The 12,613-nt window shown below is 41.3% G+C and overlaps 1 protein-coding gene across 1 annotated transcript in view; it reads left to right on the forward strand.

The window, feature by feature from the left end:
* The window catches only part of XRCC5 (X-ray repair cross complementing 5), a 105,592-nt gene extending 101,000 nt beyond the window's left edge, over window positions 1–4,592 (forward strand). The window contains 5 exon segments of the mRNA XM_083153680.1: window positions 3,552–3,590; window positions 3,593–3,660; window positions 4,004–4,030; window positions 4,032–4,101; window positions 4,486–4,592. Coding sequence (XP_083009806.1) covers window positions 3,552–3,590; window positions 3,593–3,660; window positions 4,004–4,030; window positions 4,032–4,101; window positions 4,486–4,577 — 296 coding nt within the window. The 3' untranslated portion in view covers window positions 4,578–4,592.
* The last annotated feature ends 8,021 nt before the right edge of the window (window positions 4,593–12,613 follow it).

Here is a 12,613-nt window from a genome sequence, read left to right on the forward strand (position 1 = left end):
TAGAGGAGGGAGGAGCCAGGGCTGTCTCTGGGCAGTCCAGAAGTTTTATCCTTTCTGGTGCTGGAAAGGTCGTGACCTCACTCTCTACCCAATGTAATCCCTGTGGCCCCTGACGTCCTCGAAGAAAGAGATTTAACAGGTAAGACATAAATCTCGGTTTTTTTTTCCCAGAAAATTTCCGGGCATACCACTATGTAGTAGGTGTGCGCCAGTGGTGCCTTCAAAATGCTTTATATTTGCATTTACAGCATAAAATACAAATAAGCTTAAGGCCCCATACACTATGCGATTTGGGCCCAATTTCACCTGATTCGGATGGATCGGGCTGTGAAATCGTCCCAAATTGCATGTGCACAGATGCGGTCCTGTGCGCGTTGGAGTCGGGAGGTCGGACGGGCTGCACATTAAATTTATCGGATCGGACCCATCACTGGCACATAGTTTTTAGCACCCACAATGTATTGGGCCAGATGCCAGGTGTGTGCCAGCAGTGAAGCACCACTGGCACATGCCTATGTGTAGCAGCGGAGTTTCTGCAGTGGCTGGGAAGGCAGAGGGATACCTGCGGTGGCTGCGGAGGCAGAGGGGTCCCTGCGGCGTATGGGCAGTCAGCGGGTGACCTGCGGCGGATGGGAACTAGTAGCGCTATTGGTGGGGCAGAAAGCTGCTGCTGAACGTGCAACTATAGTTTGAAAAGACTGGTCGGCCGTTTATTGGCTGAGAGAATTCTCAGCCCATTTTACATCCTACGCCGCCAATACCACTACTAGTTCCCATCCGCCGCAGGGACCCCGACACTGACTGCCCAGCTGCCGCGGGGACCCCATTCCCAACCCGCATGGGCCCCGCTGCCAGTTCCTCTGGGATTTACAAGCAATAAATCGCATGCAATTTATTGCATGTTTAATTTGACAGATCAAATTCCAAATCGTAAGTGAGCCTCCCGGGGAGATGCCGGGGGCTCTCGAGGGCAAACTAGTCTGTCTTGTCCTTAGGACAAGTTGGACCTAGTGTATGGGGGCCATTAGCAGGAGATAGAACTTAGCATTTGGGTTGTCATTTTAGGAACTAGAGCGACATTAGTTAACAGGCAAGTCCTGAGTCTATGTGCAGTAGTTTAGGAGTGCATATATGACTTTAGGCAGATACTTTAAAGGAATAAAGTGCTTGATTCTGGCTATGTTCCTTATGAAAGAATGAGGATTTTGTTGTGGCTGATACCTGATGTTTAAGTGTCAAGTCACTATGCAGGACAACACCAAGATTCCGCACACGTTCAGTGTTTTGTAATTCCAAACCGGATTTGGTAATGAGGACTCGCTGCAGATTAATCTGGCTGCCATTGGCTGAGTGCCACATCATGGAGAATGTAAAATACGGCTGCCTGGACTTACTCCATCAATGTCAGTCTGAGCTGGAAGAGAGATAATGTATGGAGAGCAGTGCAGGCAGTTTGTGCCACTCCTGAGATATATGGTGATTACACAAGTTGAGATAGGTGGCATCCATTTCCCCAGCAAGAAGCTGCTTCTGTGCATAAGATATACAAGTCAAGTTTTTAACCATTTACTGCTCCTCTACAGTGCTGGAGAGTGTAATAAAGACACCTTCGTTTGGCCTGCTACAACATTTCTGTTCTGCCAATTAGTATATATGTGTGTTTACAGGACTGCATTTAATGATCTGCAGAATATGGAATATATTTTACGTTTATGTACAAAAAGGATGGTGGAACGGTCTCGTATCCAAGATGCAGATACTCTATAGTGGTCTTGTTTGTTCTAGCCTTTCCAAATCAAGTACAGTGTAATGCTGATCATACATATTGTAATGATGGCATATGTGGGACATGTTATGGCCTCAAATATGATGGAAGCATCCTAAAGCATGTTGGTGAGCTTGTTCTGGCTTCACATGCAGTCATAAGATGTTGCTGACTGGCTGCAGTGATGAAAGGATTGATCCACTCACTCAGATGGTGATTTCTTCGCACGTTGAGTGTTTTGCCCTGTTCGTTGCTGAACTAGAACTATGATGAATCACAAACCAGTGGTGACAGGAAGCCAGTGTAAGCATATATGGCTGGGTGGTTTAAATGTTTTACTACTGTGTGTATGGTATGAGGCAGCTGATAGGACAGGAACTAGGGCTGGTCCAAATCCCCAAACAAGATGCTGGGATAGATTCAGTGTAATGTTTCTGAGAGGTGTCTGCTTTCCATGCTAATCGTGTGGTGTATCTCTCCTGAAACTTGACCCCCAAATATATTCATGCTGAGTATAAGAAAACATATTATGTACGTCACTCTATGGGCCACTTTAATATATGCTGAGCAGAGCCAGCAGGAGACAGGTGGGGGGGGGGGACTCCCAAATGCCCACGCGGATGGGACGTGGGACTATCCCAATAAATTGGGACAGTTGGGAGGTATGCAGAGTGGTGGGATAGTGTTTGTGATTAGGCAGAAACAAATGACAGTGGGGTAACCGGAGGAGAAGGGCTGCAGAGTGGAGGATGGAAGGCAGTGGCGGAGAGGAAATGTAGGAGACTAGGAAAGAAGGATAGATGTGTTACCAGGGGGCACAATAAAGGATTAGTTAGACTAGAAGTGTGTGTGGTGGTGGGGGAAGGGGGGCTTTCTAATAGGATTGGACAATTTAAATTAGGAGTGTTGGATGAAAGGAGAGATGTAGAAGTGCAGGTAACAGTGTGGTGTTGGTAGATGTGAGTGTGCTTCTGCAGTTATTTAGTTTCAAATGAAAGGTATAGATGGTAGCAGAAATTGTATTTTAGTGCAGTGTTAGAAATGAGAGGATATGAGGACCTGGGGTGAAAAGGAAGCGTGGTCTTATTTTATAACCATTTTCTTGATGGAAATCATCATCTACAAACGCTGTGCAAAGTGACGGGAGCTCTTTAGCCCGTTGAACCTCTGTGTATAAGAGCGGTATCGGGTGGTATGCTCTAAGTTTGCTGTGCATATTTCTTACGTACCGCACAGAAATCTAGCACTGCTATTACAATCTGACACTACATCGGCGCCTCAGGTTTTAATTTAACACTCCAATGGGAAGATGCGTGCAGCACTAATAAAACCAGGAAAAGAGGATGGCTAAGTAATGTTTTTATAGCTTTAATTTAAGAGACTGCAACTCTGCAACAGTGACAAATTCAAAGGAAAGCTGTTAATCTGTGACTTGGGAAGCGGAGTGTTAAACGTATAAGTGTTTTACTTACTGCTGCTAATGAAATAAATATACAGTGGTGTTTTCATGGCTCATATAACATATCTTGTATTTTATTATGTTAGTGACATGAGCTGAGAGGGGTGATGTGGTTTATGGAGGTCCAGTAAAACTAATCACTTACATTTTTGTGTAGAATGTTACAGAACTTTGATGTACAGTATCCATTGTGCCCCAAAGCTTTCACTTCCTGTCTGATGATGATCACATTTGTGCCTTTCCAGTTTCTCCACAGTATGATTACTGGTTGTAGTCTCCTCTGAAGGGTGTTTCTCTTTTTTGATTGTGTTTTATTTCATCTTTCAGTGACCAATCAGCTGATAAAACGTATCTTTGAATTTCTGGACACAAACAGTCCCAGTATTACATGAAGAGTATGAGCTGCATAAAATGTTTTCGAGAGGAGGCAATAAAGGTGCGTACCTGTCCATTGGCTTTACGATTTCTACAGGGTCACCTGTTCCTTTCTGTGACCAATATCGATCCAGTTCAGATCTGTAACAAAGACCAATCCGTATTATATACTAGCTGCTGCTGTTTATGTGGCTTGGCATTATTTAATATTTTCTTAAGCATTAATATACTTTACTTAATTACGCGCTTCTCTAGTAAGCATATTGTGCAATATGCTTTTATTGTCCAAGCTTCAATCTTATATAAATGGAATAATACTCAATTAAAACTGAATAGGGATCATGGATAGTTTAGCTATGTATTGCATGTTTTATTATGATAGTGTCTTCTCTTTGTACCTAAAGTTGTCCCATGTCCAGCTCTTCAATGAGTTTTCTCCATTCGCTGAAAGAGAAGGTTGCAGGCACCACCCTCAAGGAATTCTGGGAAATTGTTGTCCAAGGTAAATTTAATAGTTGACTTGCTGCTTGGTCTGTATTCATTCACTTCTATGTGCTAAAAACGTTACTATATGGTTTACTCTGAATGTTAATGTGCTTTTAGGTAAATGAGTCTCTAAGATATATATCAGTAGTCGATAATTAGGGTAATACAACATAGTTTTTCCTTTCTCTCACTGCTGCCTATTTTGCAAGCATTTCTCACCAACAGCCCCCTTGTGCATTAAGGTGTCTTTAATGGGCCGCAGTCCTTCTACTGCTCTGCAATGGCTGCCTTTTCTTCTTTATTGTCCCCATTATATATATTTTAGTCTGTCTCCTACTGACAGGCATCCTCTCTGTCCAAGGTCTCCAGCTGGTGTCTCTCCTATTCTGTTTGTTTCCAGATCAAATTTCCTTGATAACATGCAAGGAATCGAAGGATAGCATGGTGACTTCTGACCAGGCAAATCAGGTACGGACAACTCCTATTTACTGAAGGAGGGATTATTGTCAGTGATAATCCTAATGAGGGGATAGGTTGACCCATCATTCACAAGCATAAGACAGAAACTGTAATATGAAGGTTTGAACCACCTCCCACTATAAACTATACAGAGAACCAGATTCTGTAGGTACCACAACACCTGACCTCTGTCTACCGTGGACAGGCAACATATCCGTCCATGGCATAGAGACTGAACTCCTTAGAGCCGGTCCTGGTGTAATGCAAAGAAGGGTTGGAAGACAATCCTGATGTTTCCTGGGCATTTGTTGTATATTCCTTAATTCCCACTTTTTCATGCAGTTCTTGCACTACTTGAGAAGAAAGCAGAAGACACAACTATGCTGGAAGAGGAGGGAGATGTGGACGATCTGGTAAGAATACAAGAAGAGTACGCCTGGGTTCTGAGTGATATTCTATAATGTGACTCTTCTGACAGTACATTTATTTCTCTTCCAGCTGGACATGATGTAGCCATGGTCACATGGGCATGGAGGCTGTACCGAGTTATAGAAGACAAAGCTCCCTCATGTCAAATGTTTACGTATTTCTTGATCTTCCTAAGTTTTACTGGTATATCTGAAGGTAGAATATTGTCAGGATTTTGTAATATCATTTTTAGTGCACATTTTGTGTATATGTTATTGGAATTACCGCACATCAGAAATTGTACATCAAGGGATCTTTGGACAGTGTTGCTAGTTTATTTTTAACTAAAGTAAGTGCTAAATGAGAATAGATTAAAAAAAAATTGGGGGGGGGGGGGGGGGGGGGATTTATTGGCCTACAGTACCGCTCACTCAATATATACGTGATTCAGCGGTAGATATATGAAGCAGTGATAAGGTAATAGAAGTGAGCCAGAGGAGAACTGGCCTATGGCAACCAATGAGCTGCTCTGTATAAAGTTTATACTGTATTATGCATATTATAGATGTTACTTCAGTGCTGATTGGTTGCCATGGGCCACTTCTCCTCTGGCTCACTTCTCCTCCATTATCAATGTTTCATACATCTACCCCTCAACACCTATCTAATGAAGTAAGGTGGACATTGAGCTCTCTACTCTGTGCATAGGAGATCCAGACGGGTAGAGCGAGAATTGCCAGCGATGTGTTTGGGGCACATGCATAGAGAATGGGGTTTGGGAGAGTAGAATATTGGCCAGTTCAACACACAAATCCCGAGTTAAGTTATGTATATTCTATGCGCTGTAGATCCTCGCCATCTGCCTATATTACTATTTTAGCATTTCTTGCCTTCATACCAGTGTAGACCTTTTTAATAGCAAACAAGGCCATGTTATTCCATTTTCTTAAGTATGTTGAATACTAAATAATCAGAATAAGGTATGCAGAATGTGCTAAGAACATGAGCACTTTAAGCCGCTGTACTTCGCACTAGAGCTGTCTATCTGTGTCGTTTTACCATTCCTCAGCTCATATACTCTGCTTACTTCCATATTTAATAATTTACACATACTGTAGCATGCTTGTAATCTAGATATATGGTTTACTAATCACTTTCTCAGTCTCCCTTTATTTGCCATCACAACTAAGTAATCTGTATTCTTCTATCATCTATATACATAACAGCATTAAACTATTCTCATTGTAGAATGTAAGTGCATTGTACTAACTAATACAGCTCTTGCCAAAATCAGTCTGCACCCTTTAATAAACATACTGAAGCAGTGCCTTTATACATGTGCCTTAGTGAATATACATTTAAATGGAAGGGGATAATGTTTTTTACCTAATCTAAACGATTGGACTGACAGATATTCAGTTTGTATGTTACCCAGCATAATAATGTTAGTTAACTATTATTCTGTGTTCATATATATCACTCACTGTAACTACTTTCATAGAAAGCCGCTTCCATTTTGTGTGTAGTGGTCCTTTAGTGTTGGCTTATTTCATTTGTAGTGGTTGAGATGGCATAGACATTTTGTTACTAGCAATGCCGAGAGATTGCGATGTCCTATACAAACACGGATTCATTAAGGAAAACCTCAGTAGATTTTGCCAGGGTGTTGGTTGTTTATGAATATTTACAATTTTCTACATACATATATGTTACTTGTAATATGTCCTTAGTGTACCCTGGTTTAATTGATACTTCTCAAGCTGTTACTGAGCTGGGCGGCAATAGTATCGCTTCATTCACGCACGAGCTGGTAATATGTGCATTTCAGGACATCCAAATGATGTAATTTTATGCCAGATGTGTGATTAATTCAAAGCAGGCCACATGTTGAAGATATTGCATTCATGCCCAATAAACTTTTTGTGATACTCCATTTACTTGCCTATATCTGAAGTCTATAAATCACTGCTCATCCGGTAATATTTTTCCTGTAAACATTTCTTCTAACTAAACAATTCAATTTGTTAGTCTTTAAAATCATTTTTGAAAATTATCAGTGACAGATCTCAAATATTATTAACATTTTCCTCCAGTATAGTAAAACCTAAGGTCTAGTATTCATGTGTCAATACACTGTAGGTAAATTAGAGCGATTTAACAACAGAAACCAAAATGAAAACATACAAATGTTTCTATGAAAACAAACTTTATACACTATAGGGAATATTCCATCCCAGGCTCTATTTCCGACATTGTCAGTGTCTGCATATGTACGGAGCTGGGACCCTATAAAGTCATTGAACGATATTGTATTCGCTATATCGCTTACCTGAGGGTTTAAGTGAAATTGTTGACTAAATCATCTGTAGGAGATAACTCCTAGTATGTATGCACATTTACAATTTTTGATTGCGCCTATACACAAAAAGCACATAAACAATTGAATCTGGTCATTACTATTTGATGAAAAGGTGCGATTGTCAATCTGAGAGGGCCCAAACACAAACAATTGAATTGCCCCTGTGGGATTTTGTCACCACAGCCCTGAAATTCCGGCGCTATTGGGGATTCTAATTAGATACCCCATTAACTGGTGGACTGCTACTTTACATTCATTCCACTGGAGAATACACACTACTGTTTATTAATGATGAATAGCTTTACAGTACTATTAATTATTCCTTATTAATGTAATGGAACAGGACAATGAACCAGCTTTACTTTTCATTGTCTGATGAAGCATGAATATACATTACATAGTTAAATATATATAATATATCGTCGGGCAAGGAAATTTATATTACTATTGAATCAACAAACCTTTTAAACTTCCTCTTGAAATTTTGGAGTTCATGTAGGTTTGTTTCTAAACCCTTGTACACACGGTGCACTTTGGCCAGGTTATTTTTACTAGATAGTCAAAGTCGCCCGATGCACGGCCCCGTGGTGTCGCTATCACCTTGCAATAATGACAGTTCAGACACATTAATTTTGACCAGATACAAAAATTGCTTAATGCACTAATGCAGCACCTGGCAGTGTGTACATCTTCATTAAGATTAGAATTTACAGAAATACTAGTGTTGCCACATATTGCGTCATCAGTATAGGAAACACTGATTTTTTTTAATCTCGAAAAAGTAGTAGTTTTGACAATATATTTTTCGCAGCATGCCCCCCCCCCCCCCCCCCCCCCGCTAACAATGTCTCCTGGCGGCACTGTCAGCAAACTTGTGCATTAACACTGGACAATATTTTGATTTTATCATTCCAACCCATTAACAAAATTATAATGTCATCTCCAGTGTGTACCCAACTTATGACATTCTGTGTATGGGATGACCTGTGATACAGCTATGAGTTCTAGAATACTGCCTGCACAAATCCTCTGATGAATCTAGGACATTCTGTATATGGGGTGAAGTGTGATATGAGGGTAATAACAGAATCTTAACCACACTTTTTATAAACCACTATTAAATATGAGAGTTATTAAACAAAGCTTTCATTTCAGAACAAAGTGATATTCCCAAGCTCATCACACAGAAACATAGAAAATCTGAAACATTTGCAGTTCAAAGTCTGCATCAGAAATTTATAAAGAATTGGCGGGAATGGGTTTGTGCAGCCCCGGAGGGAACCGATTCCTGCAGAGTTTGTTGCTGGAAGAGAAGCTAAAAATATGCTGCCAGAGACATGCTTTACATTTTCTGTAACAGCCCCCTTTGAAAATAAATTCAGCAGGCTGGCAGAGCATTATGGGGCTGTAATTCAGCTTTAATGGAAACAATCACTAGAATTTAAAATCCCCTCACCTTTGTCAAAATGCTTCAGTCACTCTTTTTAAGTCCCCCTCCTTTTACCATAGTATGTATGTATGTATGTGATCCAATGCCGGCATCCCGATCAGTTAAGTCCCCAACCTGGAACACCATAGAAGGCGGAACATTCAGGTAGTGTCAGAACTAGAGCCATATATCTGTTGCCGGGAAACCGCAGATGCCTGGATCATCCAGTTACTGCCTAGGGGAAGAACCACGGGGTAAATATGTGATTTAAAAAAAATGCAAAAGATAATGTGCAAATAGTGTGTGTACTTTCAAATATAGTGACACTGTTTTTATACATTAGCAACATTAATAAAAAAAAACTTGAATAAAAAATATTTATTTATTGCCAGTTATATAGGGCACACATATTCCGTAGCGCTTTACAGAGAATATTCAAACACTAACTCAAATCAGTCCCTTCCCCAGTGGAGCTTACAATCTATATTCCCTACCACAGAAATTCTAGGGTTAATTTTGTTTGGAGCCAATTAACCTACCAGTATATTTTTGTGGAGGAAACCAGAGTACCCGGAGGAAACCCACGCAAGCACGGGGAGAATATACAAACTCCGAACAGTTAGGGCCCTGGTGGGAATGGAACCCATGACCTCAGTGCTGTGAGGCAGTAATGCTAACCATTACACCATCTGTACTGCCCCTTTCTGTTTTGGCTGAGTTTCTGTCAAAAGCAGGTGGATTAGCAGCTATTCCCCTCAATCCACCTGGTTTTCGGCAGGTCAGAACATTTCAGCTAGCACTGAATAGATCGGAACCCCTTCCGACCTATTCATGTCGAAAACTGCTGTCTTTTCGGCAAGACGGCAGTTTCAACATCAATTGAATGTAACCCAAAATGGGCTAAAATAGTTTAGGAAAATGAATGGCTTATTATTAAACCTCATACACATTAGGTGATCCTTGTCAATATCAGGGGACTTGGCGATGTGCTGGCAGCAAAAAGTGCGCACACACTTGCTGATGCCTGCGGGTGCGATCAGCTGCAGCATGTTCTTTGTTAACGAAGTCCTCCCTCTTTTGTTCAGGGGGTCGTCAAAGATATTGAGTGTACACACTAGATGACAAAGTAAAAAGGGCCCTTCTAAGAGATATATCTTTTACTTTCTCCTCCAGTGTGAGGGAGGCGGTACTGATACTATGTAAAAGGAATTATTATTTAAAGCATGGGTCTTCAACCTGTGGCCCTCCAGATGTTGTGAAACTACATGTTCCAACATGCATTGCCACATTTTTTTCTATAAGAGCATGCCAAAAAACCTCAGGGCATGCTGGACATGTAGTTCCACAACATCTGGAGGGCCACAGGTTGAAGACCTGTGATTTAAAGCATTATAAATATAATATCGTGAGTAAACCAAAAATGAACCAACAGTCACTAAGCCAAATACCAATTATTATATAAAGTTCCAGACTATTTTTCATTAAGACCATGATGGTCTAGAGCAGGCATGTCCAAACTATGGCCCTCCAGCTGTTGTGAAACTACAAGTCCTGCCATGCCACAGTTTTGCTATTAGGGAATGCTAAAACTATGGCAAGGCATGATAGGATTTGTAGTTTCACAACAGCTGGAGTTCCACAGTTTGGACATGCCTGGTCTAGAGCCTTGATGGCTAACTTTGACACTCCAGCTGTTGTTGAACCACACATCCCAGCATGCTCTGCTTCAGTTTTGCTATTTGACCATGCTAAATCTGATGCAGAGCATGCTGGGATGTGTAGTTCAACAACAACTGGAGTGTCAAGGTTAGCCATCAAGAGTCTAGAGCAGACATGTCCAAACTATGGCCCTCCAGCTGTTGTGAAACTCCACATCCCAGCGTGCTCTGCAATAGTTTTAGCATTCCCTAATAGCATGACTGTGGCAAGGCATGCTGGGACTTGTAGTTTCACAGCAGCTGGACGGCCATAGTTTGGACATGCCTGGTCTAGAGAGTATTCAGAAGGTATATCCCCTGCATTTCTCTCTGTGTTAAAATTTGGGCTGCGGCCCTTTGACTGGGTCACCTAGTAGGAACAGAGAAAGATGACGTCGGGATAAGCGCTGACCCATACTGGCCGGACTGGATGCATGAGGTCTGAACTGGATACACATGGAAACATGAGGGCTAAACCGGACTGGTAGGACTGGATACACTTGGATCGATGAGGGCTGTACTGGATAGTATTGTATAAACTGTCCAGTTCAGCCCATATAATATATACTATTATTTGTGAGTGTTTATCTGTAAATATTTATTTTAGTGTAATATCTCTTTATACATAGAAATACTGACATTATCCTGTTTGTTACTTATATACAGTATATGTGTCCACATTTTAGTGATGTTTGTCCTCTCCCAGTGGATATTATGATGCCCTGGTCATTTCAGCTGCATTTTCTCATGCAGAATATTGCATTGTTTGAGCAGCTTGTCAGTGATAATAAAACAGACATTATTTGTATATGAATGAGTAGCAGATTTGCCTCAGCTACCGCCGGCTGATGTCGTTCTCTCTGATGTTATAGGTTGTGTTTACTCAGCCACAAATCCGCGCACACAGAAGCTATAAACTGCCTAGGGGACTTGTCCAGCCTGCTGTGTATTTCTCTGTAAAAGGAGGACAAGACAAATAAATGTTAAATGATAAATGTTATGTATAACATTCGTACACACATCAAGCACTTGGTGTGATTTGTGTAACCTAGAGGTGCTAAGGGGATGGTATGGACTGGGCAAGTATTTTCAGCTATCGCCACTAAACCTAATTTAAAAGTTGATCCAACATTTAAATGCCAGTATTACAGACGGGTAAAGCTCAAGGGGGCAGATGTATTAAGCTTTAACAAGAGATAAATACAAGAGTGATAAGGAGAGATAAACGCCCAGCCAATCACCTGCTAACTGCCATGTAACGGCTGTGTTTGAAAAAAAGTCAGTAAGGAGCTGATTGGCTGGATGTTTATCTCTCTTTATCACCCTTGCATTTATCTCTTGTTAAGGCTTAATACATCTGCCCCAAGGTTTGCTAATGTTGTCTCTGGGTTTTTATTTCCTCTGACCACCTTCCTTTCACTCTTTCATCTCTCCATCATCGATCTCTACGCCTCAACTTTCTCCCCTTCTTTCACCGTCACTCTCTTCCTCAAATTTTTGTTGCGCTATGTCTCTTTCTTTTTCTTTTCTTTTTTTTTTGCACTGGACAATACCAGCTCTATTAAATATTGCTAGCTCTTTACCTCCCTTACAGTCCTACTGTATAACAGAACGGAGCATAACCTTGTACACTAAAGCGAAGCTTATGGCCAAGTACAGGTGGAACACCCACCTTCTGTGACTGGTCACACAGATTTTTAAACCAAACAAAAAATCAGTTTGATTAGATTGGAGCACCCCTTTTAGTCCATATAATGGCACCTACATTTAGGTTAGGCATATCGATATTAAACATGAATACCCATATAAGCAATGTTTAAGTATTAAACGGGTGTGGGGGGTGTCCGCTGCCACCCTGCTGCTCCATGGGATGCTGCGGGGGAAGCCGCTGGTCACATGAGCATGTGACCATTGCCGGGCTGGCAATAAAGGAAAGCGACTAAAGGAAGGGACTATCCTAGCACAATGTTTCAGCAATTGTACATCCTTGGTACACAGCACTGTTATGTGATGTTGACATCTGACACACAATCAGTGGGCATATTCAATTAGCTATGGGGTTTATCCTGTGGCTAATTACAGGGGCAGTATGATCTCTTGTGTGTGTGTGTGAATCCCCAAGGATTTCCTTTTCCTTGCAACTTCAATAGCTGCAAGGCGATAGCCCAATGAGGTA

The sequence above is a fragment of the Crinia signifera genome, chromosome 7 (genome assembly GCF_055691185.1).
Source record: "Crinia signifera chromosome 7, ASM5569118v1, whole genome shotgun sequence".
NCBI classification, from domain to species: domain Eukaryota; kingdom Metazoa; phylum Chordata; class Amphibia; order Anura; family Myobatrachidae; genus Crinia; species Crinia signifera.